This window comes from Xiphias gladius, chromosome 1 (genome assembly GCF_016859285.1).
Source record: "Xiphias gladius isolate SHS-SW01 ecotype Sanya breed wild chromosome 1, ASM1685928v1, whole genome shotgun sequence".
NCBI lineage: Eukaryota > Metazoa > Chordata > Actinopteri > Istiophoriformes > Xiphiidae > Xiphias > Xiphias gladius.
This window is the reverse complement of record NC_053400.1, coordinates 4136853-4156279: the sequence shown is the minus strand read 5'-3', so window position 1 is coordinate 4156279 and position 19427 is coordinate 4136853. Positions and strand designations below refer to the sequence as shown.

General features: G+C 38.3%; 1 protein-coding gene across 11 annotated transcripts in view; it reads left to right on the top strand.

The window, feature by feature from the left end:
- The first annotated feature begins 8837 nt into the window (after window positions 1–8837).
- celf1 (cugbp, Elav-like family member 1) overlaps window positions 8838–19427 on the top strand; it is a 59184-nt gene continuing 48594 nt past the window's right edge. For 2 of the 11 annotated variants that reach the window (XM_040129550.1, XM_040129578.1), the window contains exons 1-2: window positions 8838–9072; window positions 15573–15698. In XM_040129550.1, coding sequence (XP_039985484.1) covers window positions 15595–15698 — 104 coding nt within the window. In that variant the 5' untranslated portion in view covers window positions 8838–9072; window positions 15573–15594. Of the gene's footprint in view, window positions 9073–15572; window positions 15699–19427 lie in introns of those variants that run through there. The other 9 variants (XM_040129532.1, XM_040129523.1, XM_040129587.1 and 6 more) reach the window with 6 other exon arrangements.

Below are 19427 nucleotides of genomic sequence, written 5' to 3'. Positions count from 1 at the left end.
CCTCATTGTGATACCTAGTTGTATGTAGTTGAATGATTGTGCAGGATCACCTGCACAATCAAACCCCTGTGGTGCCCACTTACGAACCATCACCTGACCCTACAGGAAGGACCCATTGGGAGCACTTTTACCTTCATCGTTAGACTGCAACTAGTCAAACAGCTGACTCAAAGAATCATGAACTCATTGCTCACTGATCAGCTCCTGCTGGGAGACAGAAAGAAAGTCAGGGAAATTAGTTTCCAAATCACATTCTTTCTTCTGAATTAAAGAATTGGACTCTGCTCTGGTCATGGCCCTTGTCACAGCACAAGCTGTGAAGACATCAGGGAGCTTGTGTTTACAATCATCTAGTTCCTGTAAAAGCAAATGCGTTGACTTAGCATTTGGAGAGCCATCAGTTTAGACATGATTGCCAGGCAAACTGTTTCCCAGAATCACCTCTGGCCCATTTATAGGTAAAGCCGGGTAAACATTGATATGTACATCACCATCCACAAGGCAATAAAACAAACAAGCCTTAACAAAGGAACACACAGAGTGGTTAAACAACAACATGATTTGAAATAATCGAATCCAGATGTGTTGAAGTGTAGACTTTCAGCTTTAATTCAAGGGGTTTAACAAAAATATCACATTAACCGTTACGGAATGACAGCCATGTTTATACATTGTCCCTTATTTCCACAGGCTCAAAGGTAATTGGACAATTGATAATTGATCAGTTTCATGACCAGGTGTGGTCTGTTCCCTCATTATATTAATGACAAATTGAGCAGACAAAAGGTCTGGAGTTGATTCCAAGTATTGAATTTGCATTTGGTAGCTGTTAACGGAAACTCCAAAAGAGATGTCGATGCAAATGATGGAGGCCATCATTAGGATAAAAAAACAAAACAAATATATTAGACAGATAGCAAAAACTTCAGGAGTGGCCGAATCAACAGTTTGATACATTCTTAAAAGAAGGAATGCAGTAATGAGTTCAGCAACAAAAGACCACAGAACCACGGGACAACTAAAATGGATGATTGCAGAATTATTTCCTTAGTGAAGAAAAACCCCCCTCATAACATCTAGCCAGGTCAAGAACACTCTCAAGGAGGCAGGCGCATTATTGTCAAAGTCTACAATCAAGAGACCTCTTCATGAATGTAAATACAGAGGGTTTACCACAAGGTGCAGACCACTGGTAACACTCAATAACAGAAAGGCCAGATTAGACTTTGCAAAACAAACATCTAAAAAACCTGCCCAGTTCTGGAACAAGATTGTTTGGACAGATGAAACCAAGATTAACTTGTACCAGAATGATGGGAGGAGAAGAGTATGGAGAAGGAAAGGAACGGCTCATGATCCAAAGCATACAACATCATCTGTCAAACATGATGGAGGCAGTGCTGTAGCATGGGCATGTACAGTATGGCTGCCAATGGAACTGGGTCACCGGTGATTATTGATGATGTGACTGCTGATAGAAGTAGCAGGATGAATTCTGAAGTGTATAGGTCTATACTATCTGTTCAGATTCAGCCAAATGCTGCAAAAGGATGGTGATCATGGTACAGGTGGATAATGATCCAAAATATACTGTGAAAATAACCCAAGAGCTTTTCAAGGCAAATACGATGAATAATCTTCAATGGCCAAGTCAGTCACCTGACGTCGACCAGACTGAGCATGCTTTTCCCATACTGAAGACAAAACCTAGAGCAGAAAGACTCACAAACAGGCAGCAACTGAAGGTGGATGCAGTAAATGCCTGGCAAAATATCTCAAGGGAGGAAACTCAGCATTTGGTGATGACTTCAGGCAGTCACTGCCTGCAAAGGAATTTCATCCAAGTATTAGAAAGAATCGTTATATTTATAATTACGTTATGTTTGTCCAATTACTTCTGAGCCTCTGAAAATGAGGGACCATGTATAAAAATGGCTGTAATTCCTAAATGGTTAATGTAATATTTTTGTGTATCCCCTTAAAATAAAGCTGAAAGTCTACACTTCAATCACATCTGGATTTGCTCATTTCAAATCCCCTGTGGTTGTTTACAGAGGCAGTAATACGAAAATCACGTCAATGTCAAAATACTGTACAAAAGCTTCAAAACCAGAGTATTTCTCAGTTTCAGGTTTTGTGGCATGAAACACCTTCTCAGAGACATCTAAAGTTTTCCTAACTGGGCCAATACGAGCAGCTGTTTTAACAAATGTACCACCTGTGCAATTTACTTTACTTTTCAGTACAGGACACTGCTTTCCAGTGTTTCTGGGGAACCAGTAGCTTTAGCAGTAGTATTATCATCCGAAGCACAATAATCTCCACATTTCCCTTTATGTGACAACACATATTCATCTGATAAAGTAGCAGCTTCGGAGGCAGTTTTCTCTCCATGCCAGGAATGAGAGACAACCTCAAGTGGAAGAGAATTTTTAAATTGCTCTAGCACCAGTGGATCACACAGATCTAAAGACATCTAAAGCAGAGCCCCATCTGTTGAAATGTTTAGTTAGGTCCCTTGCAAACTAAACGTGTCTGTTTATCAGACTTCATCCAGGAACCAAAATGTTGCTGATAGGCCTCTGGTACCATCTCATAAGTTTTCACGACTGTGTCTTTAACAGTAAAATATTTTTGGCTGTCAACTCCTCTAAGAGCTGAATACATTTCCTGTGGCGTAGCTGTTAGTGCAAACGGCAATATCAAGTCAGCCTCAGGCCAACCCCTCTGAATTGGTGACACGTTCAAAAACAGAGGAAAAAAGTGTCTGGTTTTAATTAATTTTGGTACTAGATGAAAGTAACCACAGAATTGGCAGAATTTCTTATAGATCCGATGTGCTTGGACACGCAGTTTGAGATTAATTGCCTGAACGATCAACAATTTGGCTCTCAGATGATCCAATGGATTTCTGCCATGCCAGAAATTTTGGTCAGCTGTCTTGCACTGTGAGCAGATCTACGGTCCGATTTCCCACATGGGTACTGTCAGAAGATCCCTAATAAAACTGTAGTGAGCTTGTTTTAATATTATTGGGTTGTATTTTACATGTTGGGGGTACAACTGAGACTGCTGTGATATAAAACAACCTTGCTGAAGAACAGACAGACCCTATTGTCTGCATCCCTCCTGCCATCTGCAGCTCCATATTCTATTTTTCTTCTTACTTTCCGTTCATAATAGAATTGCATAAAGTAATCCTGCCTTTCTCTCTCTTTGTCAATAATGAGGACGCACTAATCTTGTCTGATTAAATTTTATTGGAATTGTCAGTGGACGAAACCAACCGGGGGCTCCCTCAGTGTGAGCTCCACATCATGGCCAATTGATTGGCCTGCACAGTGTTAGCAGAGTATTCGCAGGCACTGAACATGTAGAAAGGCTGATTAAAACGTGAAGTGTAAGTTAGCACATGGTACATGATCAGTAAAGTTCCACAGTGTCTGTGCAGCTTTACCTGCTTTATTACGTCTAACTGATACTCCTGCAACTCTAATTGTAACTTTTCCAAAGACTGTCTTATACTTGACTATGCTCAATTTGTCTCTCTCTATTTGCAACAACAAAGCTGCTGTAGCAGAAACTCCCCAACACTGTCACTCGGACTCTGCAATGTAATAGGCTTAACACCCTTTTAATTTCATCCTTTAACTTCTTTTCTCCAACATCAACACCATAATAATCAACAAGCTTCAAAAGTTGCTCTTTTGTGTAACTATTCAAGTTCCCCAAATGGAGACTGAACAAAACTAACAAAGGTAGCCATAACAGGACAGCATTGCTCCCCAGGGTGAGAAATTTGGGCCTTCTGGCTAACTACCTCCCAAGAAAATGTACTAATTTCAACCCTAGTCTTCATTTAGCTGCTTAAAGCAGGTACGTATGCACTGGAAATTACAAGAGCAAGAAAGGCAAATGCAAAAATAGCGACCCCTTTTAGTCTATGGATGTGTCCCTGAGACAACTGCTGTTTTAAACTGCTTTTCACTGCAACACTGCCGAGAAAGAATCCTAAAGGGGAAACATCCCTGCATTCTTTAAGGAAGAAACTCCAATTACAACATGTGAATCACAATCAACACTGTCACCATGGCCCTAAATTTCAAAAACTCTCCAGACCCACACAAGACAGCACTAAAGCACCAACCCTAACAGTCTGAACAACCAAATAAAGCAAAGCAAATATATACACAGGAACCACAAACAAAACAACCAGCCAAAACTGTGTATACTAGTCAACTGACCTCATTAACAAACAATAGTCAAATCTTCTTGAACTATGCTGACTACCAAAACTAGTACTTTAAGACCAATACTAGCAACTCAACTGTACATAGATAAACCTGAGACTATTTCACTTTCTATCTTCTAAAGGCAAACCCCAAACATTTACTACTGAAGATAACTGTAACATAGAGGTGACACAAACAAGTATTATTACAAGCCTTTTGGCAGCAGATTATAAATACGTTTCTAACTCAGCATTGGAAAACTTACCAACAAGGCAATTGTGTAGATGAGCCGACATTTTATCACAACCCGGCTCAAAAGTGTGTGACAAAGGTGGTAGAGCACATACACAGTAGTTCTTAAGAAATGCAATATGTTTTCATTAAACATATGAAATACAATGCATTTGCAAATGCATTCACGTTACGCGGTCACACAACGGGGGTTGTCAACTCTGTAAGTCAAGCCAGGTTTTCCTGAGGGCCAGTGTTCGCAGCATATGACCAATCGCAATAACGGACAAGTCTATTGGCAGGAGAGCGGCATATTTTACAAGCAAAGAGCAAACTCGGTACAATTCAAATACATAATGCAGGCTAAAAGCAGCAGTTGCAGCTGCCAAATGCAGGAAGGATAATTGGCAAAAAAGTGCTGACTGTGTAAATGTGTAAGTTAATAGGCTCATAAAAGCACTGCCCCATCATTGGGACACAAGTAAATCTGACTATAATTACATTCAAGTATTCCATTAAATTAATGTGTTGCTTAGATCTATTCTTATGGTGTGTATGGCCATTTAAACCATATTTTTTCAGCTGTGACCCTAGCAGTGTCAAACGGACTTGGGAGCAAATAAAAAATAGTATAAAACATAATTCAAAGCAGTAAGTAGGCTGACTTTCATACCTTGTAAGTACAACTTCCACTCTAAGCCCTCCTAAGAGACCCTCTCATGATCCGCACACCAAGCTCCATGGGATATTACGAATGGTGATGCCATTTTCCAAGAGAACTGATTGGTCAATAGGCAATGTTTGTTAAACATTGATCTGTTATCTCGAACATAACCTCCTCCAGAGCAGGTTAGGTGTGCAGCATAAGTTACCATGGGGATGACCCACCGTCGTAACCCTGAAAACCCTCGCTAACCCCAAAACCTGCTTTGTAATACAGGCCTCAGGAGAAGAGAGTGAGAGGATCTTGAAGATTTATAGACTCCTGAGCCCAGCTCAGGAGTCTAAAAACTTTCAAGATACATTAGTATCAGCTAAAGTAATTGGACAAAAAAAAAATAAATTATAAATATAAAGATTATATTTAATACTTGGATGAAATTCCTTTGTAGTCACTGACTGCCTAAAGTCATCACCAAATGCTGAGCTTCCTCCCTTGAGGTGCTTTAACAGGTCATGAAAAGCATGCTCAGTTGGGTTGAGGTCATGTGACTGATTTGGCTGTTGACTAATATTCCATTTCTTTCTCTTGAGATCCTCTTGACTTGCTTTCGCAGTATGTTTTGGCTCATTATCCATCTGTACTGTAAAGCTCCGTCTTATCAGTTTTGCAGTATTTGGCTGAATCTGCGCAGGTAGTATAGACCTATACACTTCAGAATTCATCCTGCTACTTCTATCAGCAGACACATCATCAATAATCACCGGTGACCCAGTTCCATTGGCAGCCATACATGCCAATGCTATAGCACTGCCTCCACCATGTTTGACCGATGATGATGTCTGCTTTCATGAGCCGTTCCTTTCCTTCTCCATACTCTTCTCTTCCAGTCATTCTGGTGCAAGTTAATCTTGGTTTCATCTGTCCAAAGAATCTTGTTCCAGAACTGGGCAGGTTTTTTAGAGGGTTTCTGAAAACTCTAATTCGGTCTTCTGTTCTTGAGTGTTACCAGTGGTCTGCACCTTGTAGTAAACCCTCTGTATTTACATTCATGAAGTTGTCTCTTGATTGTAGACTTTGGCAATGATGCGCCTGCCTCCTTGAAAGTGTTCTTGACCTGTCTAGATGTTGTGATGCATTTTTCTTCACCAAGGAAAGAATTCTGTGATCATCCACTTTAATTATCTTTTGTGGTCTTCCAGCCCTTTTAGTGTTACTGAGCTTAACAGTGCATTTCCTTCTTTTTAAGAATGGACCAAATTGTTGATTTGGCCACTCATAAAGTTTCTGCTATCTGCCTGATACATTTTTGTTTTTTCAGCCTAATGATGGCCTCCATCATTTGCATCGACATCTCTTTTGGAGTTTCCGTTAACAGCTACCAAATGCAAATTCAATACTTGGAATCAACTCCAGATCTTTTGTCTTCTCAATTTGTCATGAAATTATGAGGGAACAGGCCACACCTGGTCATGAAACTGATCAACTGCCAATTGTCCACTTACCTTTCAACCTCTGAAAATTTGGAAAAATGTATAAACATGGCTGTAATTCCTAAGCAGTTAATGCAATATTTTTGTTAAACCTCTTGAATTAAGGCTTACAGTCGACAATTCAATCACATCTTGATGGCTTTGTTTCAAATCCATTGTGGCGGTGTACAGAGGCAAAATTACGAAAATTGTGTCACTGTCCAAATACTTATGGTCCTAACTGTACCTCAAAGCCTGTTGCACAACGTCTTACACCTTTTCGATGAGTCATGTTGTTCAACCTGGAAACCATAGCAAAATGCTGCACACCTTTCCAGATTGAACGTGCCCAGGATGAATCCTGGGCTGTCACATGTCCAATCTCCAAACCTCCATTTTTGACCAAGGTGTTGGAAAAAGTGGTAGAAGAGCAGTTCAATGATTACATGAATAGCAATGACTCTCTGCTTAATTTCAGTCTGATTTGAGAGCCAGTCATAGCACTGACACAGCACTTCTCAGGGTTCTTAATGATCTTCAGCTGGTAAATGCTGCAACAAGACTACTGACAAGATCCAGCAGAAAAATGCATATAACCCCACTTTAGCATCTCTACTTATATGTTTTCGACTGGATTTTAGGATTTTAATGATCACCTAAGAAGCATGTATGGGATTGGATCTTGACTATAGTTCCGACTTGCTAACTCCATACAAGCTTGGGTGCAGCCTGAGATCCTCTGGTAGGTCTCTACTAGTAATTCCCAAATCAGGGCAAAAAACCAGAGGATGCCAGGTCATTGCAGTCAGGGCCAATCCACTCTGGTACGACCTGCTAGAGGATAACAAGCTAGCCCTTTATATTCATTTCAATTGCTCCTGAAAAAAACATTATTTTATTAAATTGATTTATTATGTGCTTAACAGCAGTTGTTCTTTTAATTTCATCTGTTAAATTACTTCTTTTTAAAAAAAAATCTTAATTATTTGTTTATCAATAGCCTGATAGGTGTTTGGCTCCCATTTTCAACTGCCTGTTATATGTGTCATATTCTTGCTTTTGCAAAAATGGTCAAAATTCATGCAAATAAAGGATATAAGGATATTTGCATTTTTGTTTCAGAGAAGGAGATGTTGCAATCAGAAAAACACACGTACTGTATGTGTGAAGCGCTTAGTCCATTACAATTGACAGTGATGCAACAACTAACTCTGGGAAAATAAAAGAATGCTCAGTAAACAAAATACAAAAATAAATAAAGATCAATAAATAAATAAATAAATAAATATATCATCTTATGACCCAAAAATGTCACTGCCAATCCTCAGAGCTGTAGTCTATGATCCCTTTTAATACAGTATTCATAAGTCTTCTACCAGCATATTTAAATGAGTGTCCACGCCTTAAAAAAAATTATATTTAAATCTTTGTGTTAGATATTCCATAGGTATTACCTCAAATATCAGTTTATGTCATCCCACTTTTTACCACATTGTAGATGGCGTTCTATCAACCCATCTGAGCAATATATTTTTCACAATTCCAAATTAATTAATTCTTATCATTTTTTTTTCTTTTGTAAATCAAAGCAAAACAAAACTAAAAAAAAAGAAAAGAAAAAAAAGAAAACAGCTGATATATCATTTTCTGATATAAAATATCAGAAAATGATATATCATTTTCTGATATTTTATATCAACACTGATATCAGCCTAAAGAATTCCAGTATTGTCTCGCTTTAAACATGATATTTTCCTCACCTTACATTTTGTGTTGGTACAATTTTAGTCAAAACATTTATTATCGACGTTATCTTGTTGCTCTGAAGGTATTATAATTTATATAGATATTGCATATTTCTTGTGTGTCTGCTACTGGAAATCTATAATAAAATCTTAAGAAAAAAAAAAGTGCTGCATTTTTGTACTTGTTTTTTTTTTTCCCTGTTAAATTGCATCCATGCGTCGTCAGGATTCAAACATAAACCACGTTAAGAGCTTGGTGGAAATTGGGAAATGATTGTCCATGACAGGATTCCTTTCTACGGACCGTACCACGTTACACGTTAAATAAGGGTACTGTCACATGGACTTTGACTGGCGTCTCAAAGAGCACGAAATACCAAAGATCGCGCACAAAGAAAAGGTTTTCCATGGGAAAATACAATTTACATACGGCCATTGAAATCTGTCTTGAGGCAAATATCACACCTAATGTTGGCTCTTACCAGTCCCCCTCGCCCCCACCCCCCTTTGCAGCTGTCGAGTGGTAACGGTTCAGCAGCAGAGACTGCCATTTTACACAGGGACTGCTAGCTACATCTCCAAAGTGATTGACCACAACTTATTGGCCTATATAGTAGACAGCTCGTTTTTCCAGAAGTGCAGCGTAAACGGCGTTACACTGTAGCCCAACGTCCCACACGGCTTTTTGTTTTTAAGCACGAGTCAAATTAACAGTGGCATAAAAAACACGGGTAAGTTGGCCATTCCAAGTTATCAAACGCTATTCTAGCAAGCTAGCGTTGCCATAACATGCCCACAGGGATTTAGCTTTGTAAGCACTTGTTGGCTTGATCATTTAGCTAGTGCTACCTGTCGTCAAGGCTTGATGTAGAGTCTACGTTTAGGGTCTGAACGGCTGTTTTATGATATGGCAGTAATATGCTGATGAAATTACGTCATGATAGAGTTCGTTTGGTTCGCATAAGTGAGCTGTGATGTATGTTGCGGGTGCTGTCATCCAGTAACGTTACCTCGACGGGGTTCTGCTCCTAAGCTTTTGGAAGGTTTGTAGATAACGCATATGTATGTATATATGTGTGTGTGTGTGTGTGTGTGTGTGTGTGTGTGTGTGTGTATGTATCTTTATATCTATCTATCTATATTTATCTATCTATATCTATATATCTATCTATCTATATATCTATATCTATATCTATATATATAATATACACGAAAGAGGAGGGTATGCCCGTGATGTCACCTAACGCGGAAGTCGCCCCTGTCAGTCCTCCCACAGTCAGGACCTGTCATCGTGGACTCACATGAAGAATCCTTGCTAAAATGTTAAAAGGCTCTTTTGCACTTGACCACACTACCTGATTCAAAAGAATAACGGCAGAAGTTATTACAAACTGCCAAAGTCCAAAGAAAAGTATAACACTAAGCTGGTTACATTTTAAAATGCCGTTTTTGTGTGAAAACAATTTGTGTCCGCACTAGTGTTTCTTGGACGTTTTAGTAAAGAACAACATAAAAATGGCCAAGTCACCACCTTTGTCCTCTTTTCAGAGGACAACAACAAAACTGACAACATCTGGTAAGGAGTGAGACAGACAACTAAGCTGACCAAATCATTATTTTACTCCCGTGACATCCTCTGACAAAATAAGTAAAAAAATAATGGCAACAGCTGTGCCGTATAATTGGCTATATGAATGTTTAAAAAGTAATGATCACAGAAAAAGGTAGACCACAGAAAGTTGTCTTGTTGCTGCCACACAGCCCCGCCTGTGACTAGGCTACAAAATCAGGCCGTTACTCTGCTGAGTTGCCAGCCCACTATTACACCTCTGTTCAGTCTCCTCCTAATCTCTGTGTTAGCCTATACGGTTTAATAGAGGTGAATTAATATGGAGAACAGTATCATTCAGAAATGTGTGCTTGAAAACAGAGCGCTGAAATCTGTAATCTGTTTTGTAACATTGTACATTGAGGTTTTTGCCTGCAAACTGTTTTGAAAGTTGCGCCACTGACTGTTCACATGCCACAGTCAATACAAGTGGCTACATTATTCAGTCAATTGTGACAGTTTGACATGTTTACAAAATGAAGTTCAAAGGTAGAAACCAAAATGTACAAGCTTACTAAAATAAAATTACAGATTAGTAACTTTGTTTTCAAGAACACCTTTTTGAATTATATGATATTCCATAAATTCATAGTGTAGTTGTTCTCATTTACATATTTTTCTGTTTCTTGTTGTCAAACAACTGAGCGAGTATGAAATAGTTATTTAATCGTGGCCCATAAGTACTACCTGTTAATCAGCAGTCAATCCCAAGCTGCTGTGCTGTGGCGATAAAAGTTCATAACAGCTTTGCTGTGTATTTGGACAAATTTACATTTAAAATGAACAATCATGGAGAATTGACATTTAAAATGAACTATCATGGAGAACGTATCAGGCAACCAAAGGTTGTCTTCTTAATTTTACTAGGGCAATGCACCCAACTTTTACTGGACTGGCTTATGTGACTGTTTTGGAAAAGCTTTGTTTACTCAGTAAGCACTGAAACACAAAGCCACGGTTTTAAGATTTATACACCGGAGGAAAAAAAAAACCGTATTAGTAATATTGGTAATATTGGTTTTATAAAGGCTTGGTCATACATCCTTATGGGATTAAAACCAAAATTGTGTCTGTGTGTGTTTGTGTGTGTGTGTGTGTGTGTGTGTGTGTGTGTGTGTGTGTGTGTGTGTGTGTGTGCGCGTGCGCGTGCGCGTGTGCATGAATTACATGAACTTAATTCCCCTGGCTAATTCTAAGAGACAGTGTGTTACTTTGGACAGTGGGGCAAAGCGTTTTGACTGTGTTTAAAAAAAGAAAAATCCTGATCTGCTGTTGTAATTCATTTCCTAAATATATTTATGTATTTGTACTTAACTGCAACGTGATAGAAAACAGCCAAATTATTGCTCCCCACAGTGTATTGTCTTTATGTCAGTAAATGTTTTACATTTAACAGAGGGTCAGATGTTTCTCCATGCACCAGCTGTCATTCTTACCTGTCTGAATGTTACTTTCAATTTACAACATAGTGTACAGCAAAACTGATTACACCCCAGGTCGGTGTCACTAAATTGTTAAGTAATTACAAATCGTGTCCATTTAATATGGAGAGGATTAATATTAATATGGACAGGATTAATTATTTGTTTTTAGCCAAAGCCCAGGAAGAATGAAGCCAGTTAATTTGAAAAACAGAAAACAGTTTCTTTGTCAGCAGGATTACAAAAAAATGATTTGTACCAAACTTGATGGAGGGATGGGGTATGGTCCAGAAAAGAACCCATTCAACTTTGTTGTGGATCCAAGAATTTTTCATCACATTCCTTAACATTGCAAGATAGGGCATTTTTCGACATTTTTGTCACCGTTTGGACTCGGTGTAGGTATGCGCTCTACTGAGTGCCATTCTAGTTTTAAATTTTTTCTTCTTTACAAACTCAGTGTCTTTGGGATGATTGTTGTGTCGGACTCTCCATCCAAGCTTCTTCTCACTGGGAGTCATCTTTTCATTTAGTATTAGGGTAAAGAACTTGCATTCTCAGTGCCATCTATAAATGTCATCTCCTCTACACCGTTCGCATTCATGCAAACCCATATCAGCATGCTACCTCCATGTTTAACAGTTGGCACAATGCGTTCACTGGGTTAGTCCTGACCAGGTCCAGGCCAAACATGCTGGACCCCACCTGATCCAGACAAATTTATTTTGGTTTCATCTGACCAAAGAATGTTCTGCCAGTATTCATCAGACCTCTTTTCATGTTCTTTGGCAAAGTTTAATCTTGCAGTTTTGTGAACAATGGTTTTCTACTTGAACACTGTCCGTAGAGGTTGACTTCATGCAATGTCCTTCGCACTGTCTGATCAGTCACTGTGCCATGTCAGAAGCACTTACCTAACTGTATTCCAATGCAAGGTTGTGTAAATAATAATAATAATAATAATGTGTGGCATCATTTTCTGAGGACGCCCACTGCGCCTTTTGTTGTTGGTAGTATGGCTCTTACACATCCTAACCACTTCTCTAACTGTGTTTCTGTTTGTGTTCACTAGCCTACTGATGCTCTTGTATCCTCTTTAATCTTTATGAGGTCTCACAACCTGGTTCTTACTTGTTCAGGCAGTTCCTTACATTGTGGAGCCATGTTGCATTAGACAATGTTTATGGAATTAGCGTTAACTGGAAATCAGATGTGTATTCACTTTTGTGGCAGTGGTCAATTTTGTTGCAGTTTTTAGAGGTGAACTCACTTTTATTGCATTGAGGTTGTACTTTGTGGCCCGTATTTTCAATGTAGTCTGCCTAACCTGTTGTTTTTAATGATATATAAGATCAAAAACCCCATACTTCAATTTAAAGATAATAGACTTATTGTAAGATGGCACAGTTTTGAATCATTTAACATTTTAGTGATATTTCACACTGGTAGACTAATTTTGGTTTTAAACTGTTCTTTGGTGAAGTCACATTGTTGGAGTTGGAGGGTTAACATGATAAAAACATGATGAATGTGATGTTAATGAGTGCAAGCCACTGACACTTGATTTTGTGTAATAAATTCATCGAGAGAATCTGATAACAACACACTGTTTTTCCTCCTGAGAAAAACGTTGCTCTATGCACTGTGACAAAAGTGTTACAGATATGCTCCAATTCTGATTTTAAAATGTCAAACATCAAAATAAACTAATGCTTACTTTTTATTTTGTCGTTGGACTAAGCCTGTCCAGGCTTTTCTATTAAGCCTGTCCAATTTCTTCTGATGTTACATTGGCTGTAATACATTTAGGTAAACCCGGAACCACGAGTATAGGAGTGAAACAAAATTCCAAGCTACAGAGATTCTTAGGTACAAGTTAGTGCACACTTGACATACTAAGAAAAGAAAAGAAAAAATGTTTCACGTCCCCAGCATAATCAGACATGTTGAAATTTTGAGTTCATCAACATCTCAACATGCTCAAGACATGACTTGTTTAAGCGATACCATCATGGCCTGGTCCTGCTGCTCCCAAACAGAGCAATAATATGGTGGGTCAGTGCAGATCTCTCCTGCTGTGAGCCTGCAGTTGAAATGTAGACGGTTATGGCTGGGCATGCAACAGTGTGGATAAAGTGTGCACTTGTAGGCCAACTGGGAAAGGCTGCTAGTGCAAACTGGAGACCTACTCGGTAGATGTTACACTGGGAGCATATCAAGTGCTCTGGGTTATTTTATGAAATAACCTGGAATGTCACAGCTTCATCACAGTTTCATTTTTAAAAATTTGGAAAAGCAGAGGCAAACAGCTCAATCAGTTATATTCAGGTGGGCATGTTTGAGGAAAAACTGTGACTGATCAGTGTGATTGCACTGCCAAATCTTTGTCTTGGAAGGAAGTCCACATCTTCAAGATTAAGCATTATAAAAAAGAAGAAAAGAAGCTTTTGAAAGGACAGTCTTAAAAATGTCATAAGGAGCATAAGTAGATGATGAAGGCACGAGTGTTGATCACACTCTAGGTGCTGTTATGTTTTTCTCCACTGGTTTTGAATTCATAATAGAATTTTAGGAATATATATAATTTATATTTGTATATATATAATTTATATTTGTGTATATATTTGTTTGATTGCTTTAAGGTGATCAAATGGAATTGATAAAACAATCATATTGTTGCCAGTTATACTATAGCCTTCTGGCCTGACAAGGCCACTGGAAAAGGTGTTAAACTTTTAACGTTGAACCATGTGCACTTTAACGAATTTGAATGTTTATTGAACACTGTAGACAGAAGCTGTTTGATGTGACATTTATCGAACCTGTTCAGTTTGCCCAGCACAACCACCTACTGTCTTGCCCAAATGCGAATGGTTATATAAATAAATAGCCAAATGCAGCCCATGAATAGCAAAATTAAATTTCTTTTTAAAGTTATTTTATTATTATTAATTTATTATTTTTATTATAATTTTATTATTATTATTATTATTATTTATTTTTTTTTTAGCATTTTCACCTTTATTGGACACCTTTATTGGTCCCAGTGGCATGTTCCTGACAGTAACTGATTTGTTGCCAGAGCAGATGGTAGAAGACACTAGCAAGGGGATGATTAACAGTTTCATGTAGGCTGATGTCTAGACAAGGGCAAGAGCTTGCAACTCTACTATCAAATATTCCTATAATTAAATTTTTATATATTTTGTTGGTCATACCAGATACTCATTTTATAGTAGTTTTCCATAAACTGGTATTATTTATGCTATTAAATGACATTAAAAAAGACATGTCTAGCACAGTGGATATAGAAGTTAGACTGACCTTAGTTATTACAGCAGTAACAAATGTCAGAGATATTAAAATACCAAACATTAGTAATATGAATATGCACAAACCATTCCAACATATAAAATTATGCTATTCATATCACAGATAGGTTTTCGGACACTTAGAATAGTAGATTTTGCTAGAACTTTGATGGAAACGGCCTTTGAGTTTATGTTTTTATGGAACCTAGGAATGCAGCTCTTCATCTAAAAACTCACTGTCGCTGTGGCGTCAGCAGCAGCAGGAAATGTTGTTTGTCCAAACAGTAACTTAACACAGTTCTATGATCCATAAACAGTAAAATAAAGCTCAAATCTGAAAGTACAAACAAGAATGTTTTAGTGAAACCAAACTCCAAGCCACAGAGACTCAGTTTGAAGCTACAGAAGAACTGGGTGCTGAACACAGATAGACTTAAAACAAAGCTTTCTCTGTAGTCTTCAGCACAAGAGAGTTGATGGAGGGGGAGACAATCATGGCTCCTGCTACCAAGCAGGTCCACAGCAGCACAGCATGGCTATTCTCTGCTGTGAGGCAGTAGTGCAAACGCATATCATCATTGTTTTGCTGGGCACGGTGCGGTTAAAGAGGACCAACCTGGGCCCATAGCAAAACCCAATCAACTGAATCAATGAAATGAAATCAAATTAACTTATTTTTATTGTTTATCAGTCATGGATGTCACTGCATGGTCCTTTTTTTTGAAGAACACATTATCACCCCTTCTGTGTTCCACTTTAGCTTGGATTACTAATTCAGTGTCTGTGTTAAATGTGTAAATTTTTGAGTGTATTTTTGGTGTTTTGTAATTGCTCTTTGTGTATCTGGTCCTGGTGTGTTGTGGGACTGGTTCTGTGTTTGTGTATGTTAGAAGTAGTAGTGCAAGGCCCTGGATGGATAGCGTGGACCCTGAAACCCTGTATGTGTCTCCAGAGCAGACTGGACAGCCTGCACTCCCCCTCCCTACTTTGGAAGTCTCCAACGTGGCACTAGTGGGGTAAGGGGCCTTTAATCTACTCTGTTCTCTGATAGCAGTTCGAGGGACAACAGAGGGTTGTAGAAAATCTGCCAACACCTAGTCACCCACTGCCCACACCATGCTGCCATATACAGTATCTCTCTTAAACAGTCAATCAGTCAGTCCATGCATACAAAGCTATAAAAAAATATTTATACCTACAGTACAGTGGACTTATCCACCACAGTAAGTAAAAATGTATATACACTGATGGTATGCTGTATCAGACAGATACAGTGTGTTTAAGGGTATTTATAAATAATGAGAGATCACTACCTGTTGTTAGCATGTTCCAAGAACTGGCTCTATATTTTAAAAACAATGTAAAACCTGAGACTCTAAATACAACTCAGTCAAAATTTTCTAAATTAGAAATGAGGAATTTCTTGTGTTGTCATCTCTATCAATTGCTAAAATCAACAAAAACAGCGGTAGCTGTACTTCCTGTAAGCCTGGCCAATAGCCACGATAGTTTGTAGGCATATAGCGTATCTGTAAATTCTCAGGTACAGTACTCAGCACACACAGCTCATAGTTTTAGGGCTCTTAGTTTTTAACCTCATGAGCCCATATTAAAGCATGACTTGAAAGCAGATGGTAAATGGGACTGGTTGAAGTAAGGTACCTCTTTGAAAGTGTATACAAAATAAGTCTTCAGATTTATGTAATATATTTCTCATTTTTAATTTAAAGACATTCCTTCGAACCGCTCCGCAATACACGCACAAACATTTTGATATAATTTTTTTTAATTATGTAGTGTTGCTCTGTGAAATATTATGGCTTATTGGATGGACCTTTTTTTTTTGTCAATAGTCAATAGCTTCTTGTCAGTAGCTCATTTTTTTTTATCTTAGGGTGCTTTCACACCTGTAATTTAGTTAATTTGTTCTGGACCAGGGGAAAAAATGATAAATTTTTGCATTTTATCTCTGGTTCAGTTCATTTTCACATTGACTTTTTATAAAGAAACCAAGAGGAGTAAACATGAAGTTATACAGACTGACAGGTACGTCACTAATGATTGATCAGGGAAAGTTCCTGCACCCACATGCTGAGGCGCATACAGTTCACCATGTTTACCAAATGATTTACTTAACTATGTACAAGGGCTTCAGGAAGTATTCAGACCCCTTCAGTTTTGCACACTTTGTGTTTTAGATTTAGTTGTAAATCGATAAATGGAACGAATCCACACGCAGAACCCATAATGACAAAGTGAAAACATGTTTTAGAAATTTTTGCACGTTAATTAAAAATCAAAAACTGAAATCTCATTTACAAATGTATTCAGACCCTAAATACAGTACTCTGTAGAAGTCTCTTTGGTAGCAATTGCAACTTTGAGTCAAGTCCGTGTCAAGTCTCTACAAGCTTTGCACCCCTGGATTTGCCACTCAAGGACAATTAGTTTTGTCCCGAGGCCACTCCAGCAATTTTTTGGTTGTATGCTTCAGGTCATTGTCGTGCTGAAAGGTGAACCATTTCCCCAGTCTCTGGTCAAGTGAGCTCTGGAAAAGGTTTTCTTCAAGGACCTATTTGTATTTGGCTGCATTCATCCTTCCCTTAATTCTAACCAGACTCCCTGTCCCTGGCGCTAAGAAGCAATCCCATAGCATTATGCTGCCGCCACCATGCTTCAGAGTAGGCATAGTATTAGCCAGGTGATGACCAGTGTCTGGTGTTCACCAGAAATTATGTTTGGAGTTCTGCCTGCATGGCTCTATTTTTGTCTTAACAGACCAGAGAATTGTTGTCCTTATGCTCTTTTAAATGCTGTTTGGCAAGATCCAAGTGGCCTGTTGAATGCCTTTTACTCAGAGTGGCTTCTGTATAGCAACTCTATCATGAAGGCCTGTTTGATGGAGTGATGCTGAGATGGTCGTCCTTCCAGTAGGTTCTCCCATTTCTGCAGAGGACGTCTGAAGCTCTGTTAGATTGGCCACTGCTTTCACGGTCACCGCCCTGACCAACACCCTCCTTGCCTAGTTACTCAATTTAAATTTAATTAATTAAAAAAAAACAAAACATGTTTTCACTTTGTCATTATACATTATTGAGTGTAGATCGATGTTGAAAATTCCTTTCTTTTCTATTTAAAATTAAATCTACAACACAAAGTGCACAAAAACTGAGGGGCCTGAATACTTTGAAGTCACTGTACATCGCTTACACAAGTCAATTACAAGATCTCTTCCTCTTCCAGTTCATGATCAGAACATGGATTTTTTTTAATTTAACTACAGTTAACTTTTGAATTTATGCTAAAATCATACACTATATATCATATACTATAGAGCCACTGTGAACACAAATTGAACCAGAATTAAAATGTAACAAGGCATCATTTTTGTACCCTGGTCCTGGGTCCCTGAGGTTGCTTTCCCCCTTTGGGTGCTTTGAGACCAGCTTTTACCATCAGGGTCATTATATACACATTACATACTCTGTCCTATTTTTGTTTATTTCCAAACAAACCATTGACAGTTACAAAGATTTTTTTAAAACTCACTTTAAATTCAGTTTTTCTTTTTTTGAGGTTGTGTTCAAATACAGATAAAGTTTTATTTGAATGATTTAGGTACATAGATCAAACATTTTATTTTGTGAGCAGCCAAACTCAAATGATGAGTATAACTGGCATTAGAAAACAATTCATCACAGTAAATAAGGCTGTCTTAACAATTTTCAACAATCTCCAGTGTAGGCACCGCTCACTTCTGCTAAATGTAATATACAGATATTTTTGTGCTATAATTCAAATGGATAGTTGAACTTAGTACAGACACTTATTACAAATATCACTCCTAAAGTATAAATTGTGCGTGCTGTTCCATCTGGTTGTAACATCAATGAAGTGTATGTGTAGGCAGCTCTAGTAAAGCCTTTTTCGGTTCTGAAATTATGACAGCGTAGAGTACTTGTGGAAGTAGATGGTCAACTGTGGGTACCTATAACACCTGCTGGGTAGTTACATTCAGAGTTTGTAATTGATGTGGTGGACAAGCACACTTTTACTAAATGCAGTGTCAGTATTTCTCATATTGTCTGTTATTCAAGAATTCTCAAACATCTCCAGTTTGTGATTACATACAGGACAAGTTAGCAAGATTTTGCCAGCCATCTCCCAGTTCCATCACATAATATGTGCTGTAATGGTAATAGTCCACCCATCAGATGTAAATTGCAAAATGTAGTTAGCTGCTTAAAAACTATTCATAAAAGCTAATTTCTCTATAGAGATTTGGTAACAACACCACTAGAAAAATGTTCGTGTTATTTTACAGAATTGTGTGTGATATTAGAAATATGCATTACTGAGAGGATTTGAGTGCATGTTGTACAATAAATAGGTACCAATCTTTGGAACAAAAAAACAATTATATTACAATTGAAATCCAAAATAATACGCAGCAATAAGAGGTTAGGTTGTTGAGTCCAGGAAACATCTACCTGAAGGCAGGTTGGCAGATACTGCAAGCCAGTGTTATATTACATACATTCCTAGAGTTTATCTCATTTCATAGATGTGGATGTGTGTGTGCATGGGGTTGTGTGTTCCCTGTGGGGTGCACAAAGACCAAAGCCAGTGTCATTTGACATTGTTTTTACACACACACATCACACACCAACCAGTGCAGCCTGTAGGACAACAGGGCAAACACAGCCCCCCTCAGGCCGGAACCTAATTGTTAGCCCCTGTTGTGC